This window comes from Calliopsis andreniformis, chromosome 9 (assembly GCF_051401765.1).
Source record: "Calliopsis andreniformis isolate RMS-2024a chromosome 9, iyCalAndr_principal, whole genome shotgun sequence".
Lineage (NCBI taxonomy): Eukaryota > Metazoa > Arthropoda > Insecta > Hymenoptera > Andrenidae > Calliopsis > Calliopsis andreniformis.
Genome location: NC_135070.1, coordinates 19,086,840 through 19,111,312, shown reverse-complemented (window position 1 = coordinate 19,111,312; position 24,473 = coordinate 19,086,840). Strand labels below are relative to the sequence as shown.

Here is a 24,473-nt window from a genome sequence, read left to right as displayed (position 1 = left end):
TCGTTCGCTATCTACGCGTCGGTTAAAGCTACTATCACACCAATTTATACATTTTGCCTAAAAGGATAGATAGATATGCGATCGACGTGCCATGCCACCTCCCTATGCACTCCCTTCAATTTTTTTACGCGAATTCCATATCCACGTATTTGAATAAAATTCCTATAGCTTTACTTATTTCGTACTTTCATCAACTCATTTGCATCAGTTTAGTAGAACAGAAGATAGACCTTAGTATCCATTGAAACTAATATTTCACTTTTAATATCTTTACTTTCTCAATTGTATTTAGTCAATGGAATTTACCATATTTTTTCTTGCAAGATCAAATTGAAGAGACCATTCCTCTACCCGATGCAATTGAGTCAACTATCCTTAAATCCTCAAGAATCCCTCTCGCTACAGTTTCACCGATGATTCTCGTTGTTACACGTCTCCGCCGCAGGTACAAATATTTACACGAATAAGCAATCATCTCGGAGGACACCATCGATTGAGCTTTCATGGGACGATTAAACCGATATCCACGGAATCCGTGTTTTCCAATAACTATGGCGCCAATACGCACGATTCGCTCTCTCTGTTGATTTAGCTTCTAGCGTGGTTTATTTCGCCGATACCGCGACCGATTATTTGCGTTCTCGGACGTATATACGCTCGGCCGATGTTTTGCAGCTGACAACTGTTCGGTTCGATTAAAATATCATTGTCCTGTCGGGATTGTACGCGGCGAATCATCGTCTACTTCGATCATTCGCGCTGTTTACCCCGTGTTTTTCTCCTCGTCGATTTCCAAGTCGAAGATACCTTTATCGTTGCCCGTCGATTGCCCCTCTGCTCTCAGGTATCCATGATCCTTGAATTGGGACTTCGATCGGCTGCTTACGTGTTTCTGAGTCGCAGTCGCGAGCTGAATACGAGGAAAGGTCCAGACTGCAGCGGTCAAAGAATAATGGAGACTTGATCCGGCACAGGTGCGGCAATTCTCACTGAACTCGCGCACTCGAATGGATTCGAAACGAGGTACGGGACGAGAATCATGCTACACGATCGCTTCGTGTATTCTGCCGAAGAAAATTCGTATATTCTTGTTCGTTTTCTTTTCAGAACAGAGTTTAAGTTTAATTCAGGTCGCTCGACTGGCTCGACTGAAAACTGGAAGCTAATCTTAAGGTAAGACAGGAATAATCGCTGCCACAATTTGGTGATGAGGTACATAGTTGGTTGTCTCGAAACCATGCAGTGACATATGCACGGTGCTCGCTGTCCATTTTCGTCTTTGGTATCTCTTCTTGGTCTTTGAGTAACGGGATCAGTCGAACAATGTTCGCGGTGTTCTTACTTTGCTGAGATATAGATTGTGAGGATTTTGATTAGGTCATTAATTAGATGTGTAGAAAGTAAAGCATTGCCCTGGAATACACAAACAACTCTAATTTCAAACCTGTATCACAGTAATTTGCACAGCTACCCTTGCGGCCAATAATATACGACTATGAAAACCATCGTCTACACTCTTCGACTGACCTTTTCAGAACAAATCATTACTTTCGAGCAATGCGTCCAATCGCCTCGATTCTCCTTCGATCTCCATCTCTAGATTCATTTCAGGTTTGCAACGTGATCGAATTGACCCTCATCCTGCAAATCTCTCCTGCGGACCACAGGTGCCATTAACAACCTTTCACCTAAAAGGTTAAACCAGCTGGCTGATGTGCCCGATGTGGCATAGCGGGCCAAGGACGAGAAGACACTGAGTCTTTCTCTGATAGAGGATGCTCTTGCCCTGTCACATCTGGCTCAGATAGCTGGGTGAATGCACTGGACACAAAAGGAAGCGACGAACCTGTGGTTCACGAAGGAATGGTTAATAGACCCGTTCTCAGGAGGACGCGCAGCAGCCACTTCATTGAGCACAGGTGTCTCTGGGTTATGCAGTTTCCTCTTATGTTTCTTCAGATCAAAATTCCTGCAGAACCCTTTCCCGCAGATCTCGCAAGAATACGGCTTCTTGTCAGTATGCGTGTGCATATGAAAGGTCAGATTATAAATCTGATGGAACTCCTTATTACAGATCTTACACTTGTACGCTTTTTCGGCTTTATGCGTCAACTTATGATTCTTCCAGTTCCCTTTCTGATGGAAGCCTTTGCCACAGTGCTCGCAGACGAACGGCTTGAAATTGTCGTGTATGCGCTTGTGGGTGTTTAATGTCGAGCTACGGTTGAAAGCTTTGCCACAGGTCTGGCATTTGTGCGGCTTCTCCGCCGTGTGGATGATCTTATGCCTGCACAGAGTGCTCGCCTGGCGAAAGCCTTTCCCGCAAGTCTTGCAGACAAATGGCCTAGCGCCCGTGTGCACAGGCATGTGTCTGGTCAGGTTGTAATGAGCATTGAACACCTTCTTGCACACAGGACAGACGAAAGTCTTTGGCTTGTTCGTCGTGCTGAGCTCGTTATTGCGAGGAGGTGGTGGACTCTTCTTGCCGCGCTGACTCTCAGTGTTGTTCACTGTCAGATTCACCCTCGAGGAAGTGTCCTGGACGGAGGATAGCGGCGGCAGGTTCTGCGGGACAGTCGGAGCCATCGGCGGCAGCGTTGGGAAGACTCTCGGCAATGGGTTCGGGTAGTAGTACAGAAAAGGGTAGTCCTGCAGCAGGTTCTGAGGCTTCAACGTTGGCACGTACTTCTTGAACGCGGACTCCAGATGCGCGGGGTATGACAGTGCTTTCAGTGAAATGAAACTGGGAGGCTGTTCAACGCTGCTGGTTGTCATCGGCATGATCTGCTGAGGAATCGTCGTCTGCGGGCTGCTCTGTTCCGTGGTTCGCTTATCCGGCTCCATGATCTTCGCGATGGAGAAGGTCAAGTACCTGCACGGCGACGGCGAGATGACCCTCTCTAGTGGTAGGCTGGTGGGTATTTCGGTCGCCATTGTGTTGCCGGTTGAGAACGGTTGCATGGTACGCCTGGAAGTGAAAACGACGAGGATCAGTTTATTCTACGCGGACAGATTTGCCTGCTCGACGCTGGGTGGCGTGAGTGTGCGTCAGGGGAATATCCCTCCTTGGTGTTTAACACCGCCCATTCGGTCACGGTAATTTTTGCTGTAGGTGGTTGCCCTTAGAAATCTGACGAGCTTTGTACCCTGATATTATACAAGCAGTGATAAGTTGATAACTAGAATACTAGAAACTACTTCGAAATCAAACAACGCCTTCTTCGGAAGCTTTGATTTCTGAGTGCATGACAATCTTTGGAGCTACTCAAATCGAAACGTAAAATTTCTATCTAATGCCTTCCAGGTCGAGAATCACAATTTCTAAAGCGTAATTGGATCGAGCCGCGCGATTCCTGGCACGGCAGGCAGCGAGGCTTTCGCGATCGAATAATGGGGGAGTGCCCGAATCATGGCGATCAATTTGATGACTTCGAGGAGTGTCGTTAGTGGCCGCGCGATTCTCCCTTCGCAGAACTCTGTTAGTGTTTTAGTGCGTGTACACAGCGAGCGGAACGGAACCCACATGTCGGCGAATCCGAGTGAAACATGTGGTACCACTATTATATCCGCTCAATTGGCCCTCGTGTTGACATAAAAAAAGAGTACGACGGAGATTGAACGATGGGGGCTGGCAAACGTCGAACGAGGGACAGTCAGCTCCGCTTCGCACTTCATCTGGGAAGCTAAACGGTCCTCGATCTCTTCGAGGAAATTTGCATCGACTGGGAAGGTAGCGAATCGTAGAATAGACGAGCCGCGTATTGTTCCTTCACTCGACGTTATTGGTCTTGGACCCTGGGTCAATGTGATTACGTATGCGTACGCAATTTGTACGTTGACTCGCGCGCAAAACGGCATGAATATACAGGTAGCCAATAAGCATGTGCAAAAGGGCGATGAATGGCGGGGCTGAATGAGAGACGCGAAATGGTCAGCACAGTTGAAGAGCAAGCTTCCCCGAGGTACCACAGGTTTGCACGTCCAAAAGTAGAAATGTTTGCTCCGCGGAATGGCGTTATGTTTGGACTTGGAATGACGGTTGGAATTGAATAGGGCGTTGCAGCTTCGCGAAATACTCCGTTTCCGGTTCACCGAGGTCCGCGATCCTTCGACGCAAAGGGAAAACGAATCGAATTTTAATTCTACCCCTTATGGATCCAACAACGACTCACGTAGAATGTCATGCAGACACGTCGATGGAACGCATCTAGAGAGGAGATGGGCTCAGTGTTTGGCGCGATGAAAAATGCATGGTTCCAGAAAACGATGGAAACACTAACACCCCTCAACGCGGGCTGGAATTATGACGCAGTGGTCCTGCCTAAAGCCCCGCCCATTACCCGGTGCCTTTCGATTGTCCCGCGGCCAAAGGCAGCCCTAATAACCGGGGGACAAGAAGCGGAAAAGCAACCCCGGTGCGAGAAGCGAGACTCGAGAAGGGAAACGATCTCCTCGCGCACCCCCGAAACGCCCCTATGACCCATAGAAAATCGTAGACGTCGGCCTCGTCGCCATGGAACGGCGCAACTGTCGATGAAAACGACAAAGGGACGCGATGATTATGCGCCTTCGAGTGTTCCCAAAAGTAAGAGATTTCGACTTCGTCCTCCCTCCCGATTTCCATCCCGCGTCACCCTGAGACTGTCTTTCCTCCCCTTTCAAACAGTCTTCCTCGCAGTCTCTGCCTTTCTCCCTTCTTAATGGACAGCTCTCTCGCGTTTGCACTTTTCCCTCTCGCACTTTATTTTCCCGCTACGACGACGAGTCTTTGCCTGTCTTTTTCACCCCCCTCCCACCCTTCTCACCCTTTGCGTTACTTTCCCGCTTTGCTCCCTTCTCCTTATTCCGCGTTTTCCTCCCTTTTACGATTCAAATGCCTCCCTGTCTCTTTTCCCCGCGCGTGATTCTGTCTCTCGCGTTCTCCTCGGTGTCACTCTCTCCTTCCCCCTGCCCCTCGACGCTCCAGCCGTGTCCTACCCCCTCCCTTATCACCGTCTCGCGTTTTGTAGTCCGTCGCGGTAGAGCAGGAAGGGGAGGGAGCGCAAAAGGACGCGAAATGCAGGGGACGGATGGTAGGGAGAGGTGCGACGCGATTGGTCGACGGTTCTATCACCCTCGAAACAGGGACGCGAGAGGGGATGGCAGTGACGAACATGGTGGGGGTTAGTATTGTTACAGTGCTTAACGAGCGGCCGAGGTAATCAGTATTGCTCCTTGCGGCAGCCAACAATTCCGCCAATTTGCTTCAGTCTCGGCTGAAGTATGGCCGACGGTGCACTCTGGGATCATTTTGTTTTCTTTGCTGCACTGGAAATGACCTGCGCGAGATTATCTTCTTTCTCTGACGAGTCATTCGAAAGGGGAGACTCTGGCTCTTTATTTTTTATGCTTCTTTGACTTCTGAAGAATTTTTGAGAAGGAAATTTGGATTTTTTGTGAGACCTTGTTATTCATCATAGCTTGAAAAAGAGGCATATGAAGATTTTTTTAACGTAGGACCACGATACAAGAGGGAAGAGGAGTCCTGATCTCGCGATCCACTCGAACAACCCCATCGCGATCCATCGTCAGGTGAGACCGGCGTTAAATGTACAAAGTTTACCGATGCGGTTACAAATGGTCCGAAGAAACCAATCACCTCCAGTAAACTATTAGCGAGCGACGAGCGGACGGTTGGGAACCGAAGAAAGTTGAAGAAGCTCGAAGGAACTTGAAATGGCTTTGCAAATTTACTCGCCTCGTTGTCGGTCCGTTAATTATCTCCTCTCTTACCCTCTGACAATCAATCAGTTTCCCCGCTCCAGTTGCTTTTTCACCGTTCCCCAGGACAATAGGAGTCGCTAGAATTTGTGTGATAGAATCCCTTGGGAGGTCAATGGCGTACGATGCAGTACTGTAGGCACAGGTTGACACGCTCATCAAGATAAGACGGTTAACCCCGAAACGGTAAGCAACGATGATTCGAATCAGCGACTCCCCAATATGAACATTCCGGATCGAGAAGGGTGAAAGTGGGCGGATAGGAGTTTCGCGTGTGCAGAGTGCATCAATCACTGGCTCCTTCTGCGAATATACCTCTGCTCATGAGGTCAGACGCCTATCGCTCTTTGCCCTTAAGTGGCGATAAGGAAATAAGCCTGGCTTGAACGAATTCTGTTGCTTAACTTTATTACGATCACGCCCCCGCTGTCAGATAGCGTCGAAACGTGTCACCTTCCGAGAAGGACTCTGCCAAAAAAGGGTAAGATGTCTCGAGGAGGTACCAGTTTATTTTTGGATGGATTGAGAATTGTTTCTTAAATGATGTGACGTTTGTCAGCCTTGACATGGGAACTGACAGACGTGTTGTAATTTTTAGCAAGATGTCTGGCGACTTGGGCACCGTCTTTGGCGTGGAAGAGGACCATTAGACGACCCTCATTGTTCCACCTCTGACACTCGGCCTTCCGTGATATGGCGCGTGAACGGTTGACATATAATTAGCATTTGGGGTAACGAAAGCTCGACTGAAGATGACAGGAGGCACAATACACACCCCCTTGGTTATCCTCTGTACCATAACTCGGCCACAGACCCGCCCTTCCTGTCCTGTTCACTCCACGAACGCGTCGCCTAAGCCGATTCGAAATTAGCTAGCTTAATCGCCTAAGGGGGTCGCTGGCTTTCTCGCCAAAATTCGGGATATCTCTCTATTACTGGAAGTTGAAGTGAACAGAGGTAGCTACAGAAATACTGAGTAATAACTAACAATAATAGTAACATATTTCTCTCAACTCGTATGGAGTACACATTTTATTCAATATTAAAATCTCAAAAGAGTTCCTCGGTGCTCTGAAACCATCGATGAATTTCAGTAGAACGATCGAAAAAGTGAACGTCGAGGAGAAATGGATGCTGGAATTTTGTATTTAATGCCGTCCAAAAGGGAGGGGCATGAAAACGATATCGCCGCGCTTTCTTCCAGGAGTTTAAACGCGCACCATGACTCGATTTCCAAGTTTTGCGTTATGAAGAGGATCAACGCAGGGAGAGGGGCAGAGAGTGATTTAAAGTTAATTGAAGAGTGGTGGTGGCAGAGAGGCGAAGAGGAATAAATTGCGAGTCGCACGAATCAGGCAAGAGGGGTCGGCATATTTCGTTGGTGTATTCTGAATTAAGTCGCTCAGTTGTGCGCCGTTTACTTTGCTCCTCGACTGCTCCCAAATCGTTCCGGGGGAATGGCTTAATTTTAAGGAACTTTCTGCTCGTTGCGGCAAGTTTAATTCCATCCCACGGAACAATGTTGTATGCTCCCTGTATGCTCAACGACATGTCTCGATACGCCGACTTGAAAATTGCTTTCCGTGCGTTACGCCCATAGGATTGTTTTACACCGACTACTGCGGATTAACTCCTTCGAGTGGAGCCCGAAGCACTCGGCAAACGCGAACGTGGGAATTGATTAAAATATGTGATGGAGCTTGTTTCGAGTCTTTTACCGTTTCCAATCCTACTGGATAATTTCATTTCCAGAATAAACCTACGTATTCAGTATTTGCTATACACTACAATTATTTAAATAAAAAAATTTCTAATATAGTGTACCTTTCAAGAGGAAATTTTCTGTCGATCTAAATCCACAAGGAAAGCTTCCTACATATGTATTCACAAATCTTTAAAATATTGCAAGCACTGCACATCGAGAAATTGAAGTTACGAGTCCTCAACGAGAAGTGCATTGTTTCAAACGGAAATGAAGTGAGCTTAACGAGCCCTGCGTATGAGCAAGCGTGGAAGGGTCGAAAAAAAATCGGCGCCCGCGTGCGTGCCTGTATGAATACGGGGCGGCTTTCCAAAATGGCAACGAGTCCCGCTGGGCTCGATGCATCTCGAATTCACGTAGTTCGACGTATCGTCGAGTCGAGCAGAATTGGCGGGGGGTTCACAGCTGCGCAGTCCGCGGGGGGTTCTCCACCCCTCACTCTGTGACGTTACGATCCCGGCTGGAACACCTCGTTATCACCGATTCCTCCTTTACGTGTCTGCCTTTAAGTCGAGCGGGTCTGTTCGCGCTTCCATTTCAAACACGCCCTACATACTACATATTTAACGAGGCCCACGAATCAGGGAGTTCGCTATCTGATCATCATTGAAAAAAAGGGATCTCTCTTGCTATGTTTACAGAAAGCTCATCTAGACAATTTTTAAGTAGACAAGGTTCTAGAATTCAAGTATTATTTCCAGAAATATGTATTGAGGATTTTAGTATCTTAAGCAAAGTAGTAGAAGAAAAAAGGGCGAGGATCGCTGTCGCGCGATAATTGTCGACCTCCACAGTTCAAGGGTTCACGGTTGATCGAGGAGTACACGCAGAAACCGAATCACAAATTGAACATAAAGGTGCACACGTGCCTCGAGCCTACGTGAGTCGGCGATCGCCGCAGCAGGCGCCTCGACACGCCGTCTGTGCACGTTCATTTCGCATTTTCGGCGTCGTTGCTGCGCCCCGCTGACAATGCCCTGGTAACTTGAGATCGTCGGCCTTCGGCCCAGCATAATGACGATCGCCAACGACGATCATAATAGTCTCACGAAATAATAAGTGGGATAAAAGTCAGGAAAACAATTGGTACCGCCATTGTCACTTCGCGGCCCATTCAGCCACCCCGCAGAACTGTTTGCGTTACGATCGTTTCGTCGAGGAACGATGGGAATCGTTCGCTCTCACAATGGCCGAAATCAAATTATTATCGGCTCGCTTCAGGTAATAACCGCCCTGACGTCCTCGGGAGCTCAAACTGCTCCTTGAAGACTCTTTCAAGAGCTGTGGGGTGAATTAATTCCCTACGACCATATTTTTCCTTTGCTTTGGGGAGCAAAATTATGTATAACAAGGGAATGGTAAACACTGCTCGTTGTATGTAAATAATGACAAACAATTGATTTGCAACTAATAAAGTAAAAGTATCTTCGACTTCGTTCAATTGACTTATGATTCTTCAACAGTTTGCATACAAGGCTCACATATGATCACAAGAAACCCTTAATTTACCTACTACTTTTCAGTCCATCAATATTCGACTTGATAAGAACAGACGTTCATGATTCTGTCCCAAATAAGAGCATTTATCGATTTCCGTCTTGGTATTTATTGCAAATCAATATATCAGAGAATCACATAAGCAATTTGCAATCTCGCAGAGAGGAGACTTAAGAATTGAAGAAGAATCGTAACATCGAGACATGCAAGGGAGATTGGAAGCAATGGTCTTTGAAAGATAATAATTCCAGCTTATCGCGGGCAGGTTTACGAGTTATCCAGGAGTTGAACGTCCACGGTTCTCGTTCCCAGCCGTCTCCTCCCACCAATGTAGACAATGTGCATTACAAAAGAGGTTTCTCGTGAGCCACGGTGCGTACACAAACGGCGGCGTGCGTCTGCGAGCGCCCTTCCGCCGCTTCCGCTCGCGCTATTCAATCGCGGTCTCGATTCTCGAAGGAAGAATGGACCAAACTCGACACCGACCAACGACCGAGGGGGTAGCGCGCTGGAAAGATGGATAGGGGTGGCACCGGAAGTCTTGCGTGCCATTTGCCTCGTACCACGACATACTTATCCACGTCTTCAAGAATCATCGGATCGGTGAATGAGGGATCTCCTTGAGTGGCGCGTGCCCAGCCGCCTCCGGATGACGAGTCTATAGCCTACCTTTAAAATGATCAGCCTACAAGGATCGTGTTTTTTTTTCGGGGGCGAAGAAAGGAACGCCGAACGACGGGGACTGCCCTCTTTCCTGACGCCAGATCGCGTCAAACCTTTCAGACCAACGACCTCTGCTTTGATTAAGGCAAATGTCCCCATCACCTATCACGCTGCCTTTCAGTCAACTGTTGGATTTCAGGGAATTCAAGTCAGGATGGTGGTCCATGAATTACTGAACTCATTAATAATAGGGCAATCAATGAAATGGAATTGTGTGAACCGATACATTTTACTAAGAAAAGGAAAGAAAATAGAATAAGAGTAAGAATAATATATATTCAGAGACGGTGTTATATTTCTGACATATTCTACGAGGGAGTTCACCACGCGGTGTTACCAGAAATCACGAAATAAATTTTCAACAGCACGAACCGTCCAAAGGAGAATATAGGCATGGATCGTCACACGCAAATCCCGTCACGGCTATTGGTTTCTTATCAGATATCAGTTATGCACTCGATTTGGGGTGCGTGCAGCCTATTACATTTGTGATCCATTGATAAGCACGTCAAATCCGCCAACAACACGTTTCCTCGCCCAGCAAAACGGCATTCTAGCAGCCCCTCGAAACCCTACCGCAGTTCCTCGCTACTCGAATCGATTACCGAGACCTTTCGAGATTGGAGTACCTTCGATTCAACCTGCCTTACTGTCTTCGGCCCTTTTAGGAAAGGAAATTATGAACTGTTCCCTTCAATTCGAAGTTAATCTCGTGACCCACGATCTCTGTTGCTGATCATAAAATAATAGGTGTAAATACTCAAGAATTTTGAAGATCTAAATTCCCCCCAAAAAATACTGAAGTAAAGTCAGGTAAAACTTAAATTAAGAAAATGGAAAACAGTACTTTGAATAAGTTAATAAATCAGAAGCTTATCAATTTCTAAAGTGCTTAACACATCTCTATTTTTCCACAAAAGTCGTGATCATTGATTCCACGTACTCCCTTCCCAAGGGTCTACCGATTCTGACGGGTTAAAGTGTTGGAAAGAACTAGTCCGACGGCTGCCATCTGCCACCCCCAACCCCCAAGGGTTCCTACGGCGCGGCGGCGGACGCAGAAGCGGAGAGCTCAGAATTCTCGCGAGTGGCTTGGACGGCTCAATGCCTTTAACCGTCTCTTGGCCACCCTCGAGAAACCATCTCTCTTTCTCTCTCTCCCCTCTCCTCTTCCATCTCCGTCTCGTCTTTATTCTACCGTTGAACCGTTGCGCTAAGGCTTTTCATACAAGATTATATAGGATATTACGCATTAAATGTCGCAATTCGCTTTCTACCCTCGCCTCTCAGCCACGCTCTCCGCTGCGAATCACCGAAACGCGAGACGAAGGAAGAAGGACCGAGAACCCCTTGCGGAAATGGTTTACTCAGAAAAATTGGAAAAGACACACAGCATCGAACGGTCCGTTATATTTACTCGCGGAACGATCCTCGGCTTTTCTTCGCTCCCCTGAAGGGAGAACTCGTTTCACCACCGAAATGAGAAGTGCTTTCCATGCGTGACTTTGCGGTTAGGAAGCAATTCCCCTGGAATGTTTAAGATCGACTTTGATGGGGTTTGAATCGAATAAATACTATCGCATAATTGTAATCCCTTTATATCTCTGCACAATCAAGTCGAGGATAATTGAATTCTTAGAATTCGCTAAAATTGACAAATTTCGACGATTAGAAGCCTGACTACGTTTCAATTTACTTGTAACATACTGTGCCTCATCTCTATTCATTAGGCTTTTTCCATAGACTTCCCGCCCCTCGGAATAGTCGCTAATTTAAATAGCAACTTCCCACGGCCGCGGTTAATTCCTGTGGAGAACAATCGACCAGCGAAAGGGTAAAGGTTTGACTCCCGTCTGGCCAGAAATCTGTGCCGCATAATGGAGCGGGCAACAGCGGAAGGGAATCAAATGAACACGGGCGTACGACACAAAAAGTGTCGTTGGTACGTCGCGTACGACCCACTCCCCCAATTTTGATCCGGCCTGGGGCAGCTGGCTCGTTTCGTGAATTCCATTTGAATAATTCCGTGGTCCCGAGGCGCGTGCCGACGCTTCGGCTGGACCTTCGGCTCGATCCGCCGCGAGATTGGCCTCTTCCCTCCGTATCTCGGATCTCATTGGTCCATGTTTGCTAGGACACGTGGCCGGATGTCGGCTCTACCTTCCAAGCGTTTCCGCTCGACGATGAATAATACCGTCTCACCTCGCACCGCAGCGCTCGTCTTTCGATCGATCTTTTGTTCACTGCGCCGAGTCCTTACGATCGCAAAGGTGCATGGAACTCGAGATCCCTCTAATTTCCTCGCGCAAAATAAAAATAGCAGTCGTATTCAACTTGGAGGAATGAATTCTTTAATTACTGCTGAACATCTTTCGACACAGGGTGTTTAAAAACTGAAGAATTAAATATGTCTTCTATTATAGTCAAATATGTAATGTCAAAATTTGGCAATAAACGTATTTCAAGAGTCACAAGGTGAAACACTAACTTCGACAGTTGGTAATAAGATCAAGCACTTCAGAGCACCCTTGTCCTCGATCCCAAGGAATCGAATTCGATTCAAAATTCGAAGAAGGGCGGAAAGAGGAAGCAAATAAAGAAATACGAGGGTGGTGAGCCCATAATCAAAGTGACCACTCGACGATTTATGCGATAAACGGCGCGGGGTCGGGGATGAGGGATGCGGTCTCCGTCGATGGAGGTGAGAAGTTTATTTAAGACCAAATCATCCTTCGTCGATTAAGGTAAGAGAGGGTGCGTGCAACGGGAAGCTTGGGGGGAAGAAAGGCGGTACGTGTTATTGCTTGTATTGTGGCGCAACCCCTCAAATCGTCGGCAGGGGTTGGTTTTAGTCGGCAAACTCTCCCCGGAGACTTCCAAGTTCTCGTTGCCGTTAAACGGGATGGTGACATGGGGGCTCGAGTGAAAGCTACTTGTCGGCCAATGCCGACGAAACACTGTCAAAAGCTTCAACAACGTTTCGTTGCTCGAATATAGCGGTTCATTGCTTGGCCGAAAAAATACAAGACGAACTCCTAAGTTTATTGCTACATGCTAAGAGTCATAAATATACAGCTTGTTTCATAGTGGGATGTAAAACGATAAATATGTGCTTCCTTTTCTAGTTACACCCAGAGGAAATGTTTAAAGTATCAAGTTTCATAAGCTGTCTACTAACTGTTACACACAATCTCCTAAGATGCCAAGGTACAATGAAAAGTTACCACCGGAAACGTTGTTATTACATCCACAACGGAGCAGCACCGTTAATCGCATTTTTACCGCATTTCTTATCAATACGATTAGTACACTGTGCTCTTAAAGTTGGACCGAAAAATAGGAATATTCCGTACACGAGACATATCGCAACGGCCGCTATACTTTAAGATCTCCGCCTGTAGGTCCCTGTACACGCGACATGCGAGAAGTCAGCGGATAAAACGTGACGGTAGAAAAGACGGGGGGTTGAGTAAAGCCGTGTTTTAACGGATGCAAACGCCACCCTTATTTTCCCGGATAGACACAATCACGAGAAGCGAACCGCCGTGGCGCAGCGGATATTTTTCTGTTACGAGCGTCGCGGGGCAGATCGATATCGGTCTCCTTACATGCCCGTAGCAACTTGTCCGCGAATAATTCTCTTATCTCGGGGCCGAGCATTACGAGGCCGCGGCCAGCCCCGTAAATATTTTTTCAAAGTATTCCACTTCTCACCTTCGCGCAGCGGGCTCCTCGAACCGAAATTTCCCTGGGCTCTCCCGACCTCGTTTGCATTAATTATCCTTCGCCTGTACTCCGTCTCGCGCGTAATTGCGGATGCACACGCACGGTCGGGCAACGCGCGCTCACCCACACGCAATTACACGCTGGGACACGTACGTACGTGTGTACAGCCGCCCGCGCGTATTGTCCCTCAGCGTGTACGTTTATCGCCAACTAACGCAGATATATATCGGGTTATATCAATCTTGCTAAGTGAGCAATGCATATGCTTATGGCGACGGAAAGTTTTCGACGAGCGAGAGAGCGTGGGCGTAGAACGCCCACTGGGCATCGTTCTTTTTATGCATACGAATGCATATGTATGCGTACGCATGCGGCACCGGCCGGATATAAACACCTGCCCATCATGCTCGCCTTTACGGCTGGCTCTTCCTTCCACGCGTGGAGGGCCCTTTAAATTCTAACGGGGGAGGCAGGATATTTATTGCCGAAGGTGCTGCCGCGAGCATTTATGATCCTCTGCCGAATTGACGATACTAATTAGCCACGAACAAAAGTCGACATTGTCACTGCTATCTTGCAGCTGAGGATGATTGCGTCCTGTGCGCTGCCTGCGCTACATCGATGTGTAGTTTGGTAGTCGGATCCTTAGTGTATGAGATATTTTCCTCTTTCTTTTTTTTTTTAAGTGGAACAGGATCGTTTGCAGAAGAAATCTTTTAGTGTTTAAGAGACGTGGATTTCTTTCGTCCAGCTAATCCTGCGAGAACACCTGTACGCATTAAACTGGAACGATATTTTTAATTTGCTCGTTGAGCAGCCAGGACAGGCTGCAATAAACTTTACGGAGTAACTCCCAGTAGGTACTCTGTTAAATTTTAATTGTAGTGCCCTTAACGCTTCTAAGTACTGTCTGCTCTGTTCATCAATTTGTACTGAATTAACTAAGACAGAATAAAGATTTACCGCTATATCGCGTCGTAAATATTCTTTAATTACGAGGAGCATCGAATGGCGAGCATATCGCATATCGAACGTTGACTCTTTAGTGGAGAAATGATCAGCAGCCTTTTTTGTCCGTTAAAAGCGCATGAAGATCCTCGCAGGCTGATGGGCCGCGAGGACACGAAAAACCTCGTCCACGTTTTGAAAAGCGCTCAGTTCCTGAGCAGCCAATCTTATCTGATCCTGAGAGCTGATTGATATCACGATATAGCCTCGAGAGGGTGGTTCGAGTCTCATCCACCATAAACCATCCCCATCAGTCTGCTTTATGAGCTGGCGGCTGAGGCGGGGGGCAGAGGGCGGTTCTGAACATTTAGTGCCTTCGAGGTAGGTACACATTTAATCATAATCTAATATTTAAAAGGTAATTTCACGGCCTGTTTACTTCGTACGATCCACCCTCCGGTTTTCCACCCTTCTTATGTACACGACTCCAGCCACGACGAATCGTGAGAATCAAACTTCGATCGTCGATCGAACTCTTCCAAATTGTTTTCGATTCTTTGTTTTTTATTTGGACTTGGATCGTCTGCTTATGGAATCGTGTGAGCGGTGGTTCCTTCGTGGTTACACTCGTCGACTGGAACCGAGGAAACGGAAGACGAGGCTGTGCCAGGAGAAGCCAGGTATCGCGGGCAAAAGGTTGGCACGATAGACGAACGCGTCCACGTGGCGGAATAATGAAAACGTTAATATATTCGTTTACCGATCGTAAACAAGCTGGGCATTGTTATTATCACCGGGTCGGGCCATTGCGATTAATCGTCTGCCGTTGATTCATTCCGCTTAATTTATACGTAAATTATACCCGGCCGCCCTTTCAGTGCTCAGTGAATAAGCATGAACTTCCGGTGACCGTAAACTTCTGTTGCATTCTAGCTGCCCTGCACCGATCGGACTTGAGCGCGTTTTCTTTCACTGCAGAAATATTAAAATTGATACAAATATAGACCATTGTATTTTTAGCGATAAGATCACAGGCTTACAGAGGAATTGTAAAAAATTAGAAAGCATATATTCTCCGAGGAACAAGGTATATACTACTCCAATTGGCAATGAAATTGTAAATTCAAAAGAGAACAAGTACCGCTATAATCCTTTCTAATCCACGGTATCAGAGGAGTGTGTGAGATATGTACGTCGCGTGAACGAGGTCATCGGCTAATGGAGGCGCGCATAAAAATTAAAACAGCAAATTAGTGGCACGACTGTCCTCTCGGTTTTGCATATGCATAGCGCGTGTACGAATCGCGTTCATGTGAGCGTTCATACAAAACGGTCGGTTAATTAAAGTAATCGTGATAATCCGAACGTGCGAGTAATTAGTAGCGTGCGTTTGTCGCGGTAATGCGATCTCCCCGAGGCAGCTGAAGGAACGTTTGCGAAAAAATACTCTTTCAATCTGAGATGTGTCGTGTGCTCAGAAAAGTGGGAAAACTTCGTGGGAGACTTCGAATGATCGCGTCTGAGGAATGCTGAGACTTGTACAGGCGTTAATAGGATGCGTGCTAAATTGCATTACATCTGCTTATTAGTCACGGCACGGGCGAGCCGCGTGCGACGTTGAAAAGGCAATCGTGTAATACGTCATAATTTCCATAGCGTGACTGGACACTCCTCCGGTGCCCTCCAACATCGCGTTAACACCTATAAATGGGAATTTATTATTTTCTCAGGTCCTCCGTGTAATTTCTGTCCCTTGCACTTGCTCCATAATTCAGCGTGTAACAGGAAGCATTTTGTTGCGTTCGTACCCCCTTGGCAAGGTGTGAGAAAACAATTTCCCCTGCACACATTTTTGCATATCATGTAGAAACGTGATTTCTGTAACAAGATTCTGTAGCGTGTTTCATGCACTTTGAATTTTTGTTTCCTATACACATCGTTCGAATTACTGCTCCTTCAACATAGTGAGAAGAGTTTTTCTTATATTGTTTATGAGTTCTGCATAGCAACCCTGCTGCTTATTTCCGACATCAAAATTCATAATTTCCTTTCTCGTTCCTTAATTCGTTTCCAGCGATCTTCTACTTATTTTTTACCTGTTACGCAGCAATAAAAGTGCACACTAAAAAACTGATATTTATTTCATACGGAAACTCGCAAATTTTATACACCAGAACGTTTCATTGTCTCCACCCAGTATTCACTCTATAATTAAAAGGAAAAACGCAAAGCGTTATATTACTCTTCTTATGTACCATCGTTCCTTTTTTTAACGAAGCTCAAGGCGATCGCACGTCTCGCGTTTATTCTTTACACGCTGATAAACGAACCTGATACACGTTTCGACATAGAAACTCGCAGGCGTTCCCTCTGCACGGTGGAGCACGTTTATGCAAATGCTTGCCACATTGTGTGCCCGTGAGCAACGTGTTTCCATTTGTAGACGTCGCGATTTTCCTTCTTCGGAGTGGTAGTGCATGCAAGGCGCGTGCACGTTTCGAAAAGGCCCAGGACCTCGATACGATGTTTTACGATCGCGGCGAAGGTGAGACGACACGTGGATCATCAGCGTCGCCTCACCTGCCCACTCGTATATTTTTACTATAAACTCCGCAGTCCCGAGTGGGGCCCAAATTAATGTCGTCGTTTTCTCGTAACGATGGCGGGGGCCAGGCAAATAATCGATATCACCTTATCTCGTGTAAAAGACTGAATATATCGCACCTTTCCCTCGCTGCAGTCGATAATGACGCAGGACACGAAATATCCACGCCCAATTAAACGACCGCGTGGAACGTTTCGCTGGAAAAAAATTCACACCAGGAACACGCGCCTCGTTTCATGAGTTTTCGATGCTGCAGAGTCTGCTGAACCCAGTCGAACGGAGCAACTGATCAATTCTGCATGGATTCGCGAACAATGCGATGGCTGCGTATCCGCAGTCATCTCCCACGTTTTTCGAACGCTGACCGATCCCTTCGCGTCGAATACGATTAAATCTGTCTCGATGAATTTTTCATCGCTTCGAATGAAGTTTCCCACTTCAGTGGAAATGGGAGTGGAAATGGAAGTAGGAATGGAACTTCAGTTGAACTGGAAGGATCACGAGTGATGTTATAACGTTCTAGCTTTCATGAGTGCTGCGGTCTGCATAGTGATTTTCGAATGTTTTCGAATGTTCGATGGTATATGGGTAGATACGTATTGATTAGCGAAATTGAAACTGATAATGGAGTTTGGAAATTTTTGGCGAGGAATGTTGTTTAATACTTCAACTTGCATTTCGGATAAGTATTGTAAGTTAGAACTGAGAGGAAGTAGAAAAAACGAATAGAAGATTAAATTAGAAAAAATTGATTTTTTCCAAATTTAGAAGAAGCAAGAAAAACATTTTCTTGTTTTTTTCCTGTTCTAATTTCAGTGCCTTTAAGTTACAAGACAGAATAGAAGAAAGGCTCGGGCCAAGAGTCGAAAAGGCCCAGGAAGTTCGGGCGATCGAATACATAAAGGGCACGCTGGCACGTTGCAATTCGAGGTTGCGCCGAGAGGAAGTGGTGCATTAATTTCGAGTTACCCCTCGAATTTCCTTCAACCCCCGTACATGTGACCGACACAGAGGCAATCGTGGCTAGCGAGTAGCAGTTACCCTGAGGTGTTCGGGACGGCTGGTAATTTGTAGGTAGATATACGATAGACAATAACACCGACGAGGGGCGGCAGGGCCGACTAATTTGTTTATCATAACTTTATCTTGATTTATTGCGGCTATGGTGCTCGACCTCTCTTGTAACGCCAATCGCGCACGTTCGTACGTTCCCTTTGACGTATTTACACGCGCATGAATTAAAGCAGAAATTAAACAGGAATAATCATCTTGTTCCTGATTAATCCTCTTATCATAGAGCAAAATATTCGATCATGTAGTAATAAATTTTTCATACTTTCAAAAGGGAAATTAAAGCTGTACTTTCAGGGGGTAGAAATAGCAGGAGAATTAATTGAAGTAATTGCAGCAGAATTTCTGCTCATTTCATTAATAATACGATCAATATTCAAAACTGCTAAACGTAACTATAATTCTACTATTTTGCAACTAGTGTAAACGGAGGTACAACCTAAAACAAAATTAATCTGCCCCTAATACATTCGTTCACCCCAATTGGTCGCGTTCTATTCTAAAGGCTACGAGATCAGCAAACCTCTCCCACTGCCATAGATCTCGCGATTGTTTCATCGCACGTAAATCACCGGCGGAAAAACGCGGTTACGGCAGTGGGCAGCGACGAGGAAGCGAGACATGCGACAAGATAAAAAACCGCGAGGCGACGCGGCGCGGCGTCGCATCGAGCAGCTAATTTTTTAAAGAGCACAGCGAAAAGGGGGTGCGAACAGGCAGAGCAACCCCCTGCTTCGCCCTTTCTCTCTCTAGCAGCTCGATCGTGCACGCAACCTGGTGGAAGAGCTTCGTGGTCGGCTCGTATTTCTCGCCCTCCAACAAGATACCAACCACCTTCAGCCCCATCCTCTCGACTTCTCGGTCACACGTACAGAGACACGGGGGCCAAAGGGTGGAGGGTAGATAACCGTCTCGCGCAAATGTGCGCGGCCTCCGACACAGGCGAAGCCACCCGCACACCGAAGGAATGACTAACGTGCCACACCAACACGAACTCCCACACGTGAGCGAATTCACCAGCCAGATATCGTCGTACGTGTTCACGCACGGCCTCCCACACAGACGGAAGACACCAAGACAGGCGAGGGTGGGCTGGTATAACCGACATCCACTCGCCACGGTGCGAGCGCTGTAACGCTGCTGGTGCTATCTGGCTAACTATCGCTGATCCTTGGTGCGAGACGGGCTCACGGGGTGGCGGAGGGAGGAGAGCAAGCGGAAGGGGTGGTCTTCGAGTCACGGATAGCTTGGAACGACGCCTCGGAGAGCCTCTCGCGCATCCATGAAATATTCTGCTCAGAAACTCTGCCTCGCTGCGGAGGTATTAATTCTTCGACCATGACGTAGGCGTTCGGGGCCATTATTGTTTCTTTAACCCTGATTTTTGGTTTGTTGAGCAGCGTTGATTGTTCGGCGCGATAGGGAAGAGACAAATTGGACCGCAGGGAGTTAACAAATACGGTAAGAAGTGTAATGAACGTGTGAAACTGGGAGGGGGAGGTCTGACTTGGGTTTATTTTTAGACTGTGCTAAATGTGTCAGGCGAAAGAAGTTAATACAGGAAGAACGTCTGAGATTAATCCTTTCATTTTTCATAAATTAGGGCGTACTTATTGTAACGAGAGATAGCGCTGATGCATGATCTAGCTACAGCTTGAAGGCATACTTGAAATACAGAGGGTTAAGGGTTAGAACGAAGCAAAATGTCAGCAAGATGATTTGATATGAGATAGAAGCGTAGCTTAGCCAATTTATAGAAGACTGAAACTAGCTAGGAGTACCTCAACCCCCGTTTAGATACTTCGAATGCTTAAGTTTATTCTTCCAGTATATAATCTCCCTCGAGCTTCATTGTTTCGCTCGCGTCTCAGGGGATCTCGATAAAAGGCACTTCAATAGGGGTTCGACGGACCTTGACGTCGAAAGATGCATTTTTTTAATGACCAGAAAAATTCTCTGGTACTTACATATATCATAGAGTGCCCAAATAAAGTATATAATAAAGCAACTATTTTTTTTAAAACTTTCATCATCCTCAGCAAGTTCCTTTTTACCCACATTTTACTTTGCGAGTCACAAATAGTGGAATAAATTTTCTACTATAATAATTTTATCAAATTTTAGACAATGTAACATTCACAAACATTCGTGAAAAAAGACTACAAGCAACCTTACGTCAGTAGAGGCCCAGAAATGGAGGTACTCCTACACTCATGACGTTGGATAAATTTGTAATCTCAAGAAGAAGGTAAAGAACGTTGAAGAGCACAACAGAAGCAGAAGCTTAGCGTTTAGTAGGGCCCAAATCGTGCAGGGCCTCCTCAAATATTAGCGGAGGACCGCGGGGTCCCCTTTGAGCTCCGATCCCCCGAAATTTCTATGGTGAATAATCGGAGACAGCTGGCACGATGCGAAATCAAGTAGCGTAATAATGCTGGAATACTGCAGCATCCAGAGCGGGGAAAATAAAATGAAAAAAAGAAGGAAAATGCATGGGCACCCTGTGATTCGAGGACCTCGCCGTCTGTACCCCCTGGCCTTCTTATTTCAAATATTTACGAAGGCAAAACATTAGTGAGCTGGTCTCAACGAACGATAACCTCTCGACGCAGGTTTTCATTCCCTAAAAAGCTGGCGAAAAGACGCTGTCGAGCAGTCAATTAAGGAAGCAATATTTTGGTTGATTTAAGCGCGGTATTTTATTGTTTATAATTCACAAATGGCCCTATTGCCTTCCTCATTTTATTAATCTCTCATTGCTTGTTAATTAACAGCAGACTCGCGAAATTTCTGGTTTCCTCTTTAGAGTTCCGTTTAACTGTCAATAAAATTCGCGTTTAGCACAGAACATGTGAAAGCAACGGCCACATAAACCGCGGGATCAGCTAATAAAGTGATATCTCATCTTTTCAGTGGAGATATGTGGCCACATCTCAGCGGTCAGATCGGCAATTAATGTCGCTGTATAGTCGCGTTTCAGCATCGGCTCTTTCCCAAATAAACGACACGCACCGTGCGTGATAGGTATGCTAATCGGCCGGGCGCTGTAAAATTCGCTCGTCAGCTGCCCTCGCAACGATCACCAACAAATTTGACGCGCCCGATAATGTCTTCCCTCTCCGTCGCTGAAATGTAACAGCCAGACCAAAATTGTGAGCAAAGCCAATTGACTCCTGTCTTTTACAACTTCCAAAATGAGCCTCTAATGTCAGAAAAAAGTAAATTTAATTGACGAGTTCGAAGTAGTATAAGACAGCCATGATACGGCACGAGGAAGCCATAATTCAGAAGCGATACGTTCGCACGTGTGTCGCGTGAAGAACACGTTTTCCCGGCGAGAAAAGGAAGCCGTGAAGGCTCGTGAAAAAGAAAACGTGACGGGACCTTGGTATCGGGCAGTTTATCCCGCGGGAGGAGCTGCGATACAATGAATAAGGAACGAAGCAGCTTGGTCGAGTGAGCCCTGTGAACGAGGCCTTATTGGGATATTAATCGTCGTACCAGGCGAACGCCCTGTCCCCGAGTGTTTGCACGAGGTTTGAAGAGGCTGCAACACCAAAGCTGCCTTGCAGCGAAAAACCCTCTCCGTGAAACCCCCTCCTTTTAAGCGCAACGAAACACTACAAGACCCCTTCTACAGCCCCTCCAACGTGTTCCTCATTCGAGCCCGTGATACTCGAAAAGCCTAAGTACTACCACGCTCGAATACTGCTCGGATACTTCGGACACACTCGAACTGAGCCACTTAGGTAGCTACGGTGTACGCGTAGTAGGTAGGTAGGTAAGCTGATTGGCGCGTTGCACGAATGCTTCGAAATAATGGCCTGTCGATAGGCACTGTGTTTATAAAACATAAACGGGGCAAGCTAATTGTTCGCTAATTTCCAGTGCCACTTGTATGGCCGCTCTCAGGGTAATGCGTTAGGGTTGCGATACCAAGTCGCTCACAGTAGTCTACGCATATGCCGTTTTCCTGATACATGTTGCGCCATAGCTTACATGGCCCTTGGAAAATCGTCTTTGATCTGCACCGACCTTACCGCGCCCGTCGCTACCGAGGCTTATCCCGGTTTGGGAATCGCTCGAACGTGAACATCCGGGTCGATTGGATTCGCGTTTCGGTGGCTTGACTGATCATTGTGGGGACTACTCGTGGGTCGTGACTCACTAGGAAATTTAGTGCATAGCGCAATTTTTATTTCATGGAGATGGTAATTGATGAAAGTGTGAAATTTTGAGAAGCTTCAATACTTGCTTTTACATGTCATATCATGGGTAATTTTTGACAATCTCATGTATAGATTTTGGAAAACGAGTTACAACTAAAATAATTGAAATTCGACTTGGTTCTACTTTAAATTTTTTATATGAGACAAAGCTGGGAAATGTTCCTACTGGTGGTACTCCTTGTATCCAGATTTGTCTATTCTCAACTATAAGTAGGTACCTACTCCAATTTGTTTACCTTAAGATTACTATAAAATTTAGGGATTTTCTAATTTCTATTTCGTACGAACGTAACTTCAAGTGACCTGAAGTGACCGAAACGTTGAAACGAGCCTCTTATAAGCAAAATACTTGTGTCACACCAGCTTCAGAAGGCCTTCGAACGCGACGGGCGTTTTAATCCACTTAGCTGGCAGACCGAGGAGGAATGGTTCCTCCGTTTCATCCACTTAGAAAATCTGGCTAATTGTGCTAAGTCATTCGTCTCGTAATCCTCCCCAACCACCAAATTTCGTGTCTAAAGTCTGCTATCCCTTGCGTCTGAATGTTCAACCCAATTACCACCTAACGAGTAGCAGCTAATTTACCGTGTACCCAGTATGGTAACTTCCAGGAAAGTGTACTTGAATCGTAAAGTAAGTAGACATTTTCCAAATAGAAATAAATGAAGTACTCACCACACAAACGCAAGTTTGGCGACGGCTGCTCCAATCCCAGACAATCAGTCTCCGACGTCTGGCCTTCCAATAATCCTGAAGACTTTCACGTAAGACAAAGTTCAAAAGTCGTGATGACGTTGCTGCATTAGATTTTGTAATTTTTCCGACGTAGGCGACGTTGTTGTAGAATGAATAGTTACGATGGGGTCACTAGTTCCAGAAGTCTTCGATCTTCATATTGACAAGCGACGGCCTTCTATATCTTGACATCCAGAAGTCTCTTGAATCTTCTCGGTGACAAAGATACACTGAACCTTTTAACAAATTGATACTTCCTCCTTCTGTACTCGACTCACGTTCATCATGTCAACCTAGTAGGCCCTCCGAAGCGACAATCTTTATCGTGTACGAAATGCTTCATTTAACAGCTTATTATGAACTTCTAAGAAAGGTCCTTTAGCATTCAAGAAGAAATTTCCGAATCCTGTCGTTTCCCGCCCAGGACCATTCTTCTTCAAATCTGAACACTTTCTTCTATCCTTTCTGCATCATCTTCTAATCGTGGAACAACACTGTCAGTCGTACACAGCCGAGATACTCGCGCATACAGCGCTCGAAAATCGCTCTCACCAGGTCTTCAGCAACGTCCTGGTTCCATCACCCAACACACGATCACTGGTGGATCAGTTTCCAAGAGTTTCGTCGCGATTTCCGTACGGTTCAACTGGTGATCCCCTGGCAGATGATCGACGGAGATCACGAACGATCCGTTGGCCGTTGGAGGCGCCGTTTGCCGCTGCTGACGTGTGTGCGGTGGCTGCTGGCGAAACCCAACGAAGGTTTCAGCTGCAGGGTGAAGGGAGGTCAGTGGAAGGTAGTAGCAACCACCAATGGGGCGGTACGGGGGCGGAGCAAAGAGCAACCTAAAAACACGCCCATCTCGTTGCATGATCATAGGCTGCAACACCCCAAGGAATGCTCCATCCCTGTTCCTCTGTCCCGTTCCATCGTTCGTCTTTCCTACGCGGCAGCCCAGCCACCTTTTTCTTCCTTTCGTTTTTTCCCATTCAATTGGGACGAAGGCGACACGGAGCGCGGCGACGTTAAAAGTGCAGGCGAACCACGACGGCTTCCTTGTTCGCCCCATTCGACACTTTTCATCGATCCTTTCATCCCTGGCTGCCCGGCCCCTTGACCAGCTTCCCTGGGATCGCGATCGCGATTTTCGTCGCTCTAGCCTTTTAGAGAGCCTCCAAATCAGTTCCTTTGATGTCACTGACCCGCTTGGGAGTCTATCGTCTCTCGTCTGGTATACTGATTAACTCTCGTAAAGAAAGTGTCTGGTGTTACACATGCGTTACTCCGCAATTTAAATCAGGAAATTCTTGTCTGATTGAAAAAAAGCTTTCCAGCTTTCAGTAAATTCAAAATGCATACAGTTTCCATAATTTGCTTCAGCCGACGGGAATTACGAAAATATCCACACAGATTCAGA

The 24,473-nt window shown here is 46.5% G+C and overlaps 1 protein-coding gene across 1 annotated transcript; it reads right to left on the bottom strand.

Moving 5' to 3' along the window:
• Window positions 1-1,785: 1,785 nt before the first annotated feature.
• LOC143182982 (uncharacterized) lies at window positions 1,786-23,724 on the bottom strand. The gene is made up of 2 exons (XM_076384332.1): window positions 22,997-23,724; window positions 1,786-2,968 (listed from the first exon to the last, which is right to left on the bottom strand). The coding sequence occupies exon 2, from the start codon at window positions 2,959-2,961 to the stop codon at window positions 1,801-1,803; it is 1,161 nt and encodes a 386-aa protein (XP_076240447.1). The 5' UTR covers window positions 2,962-2,968; window positions 22,997-23,724; the 3' UTR covers window positions 1,786-1,800.
• Between the last annotated feature and the right edge of the window lie 749 nt (window positions 23,725-24,473).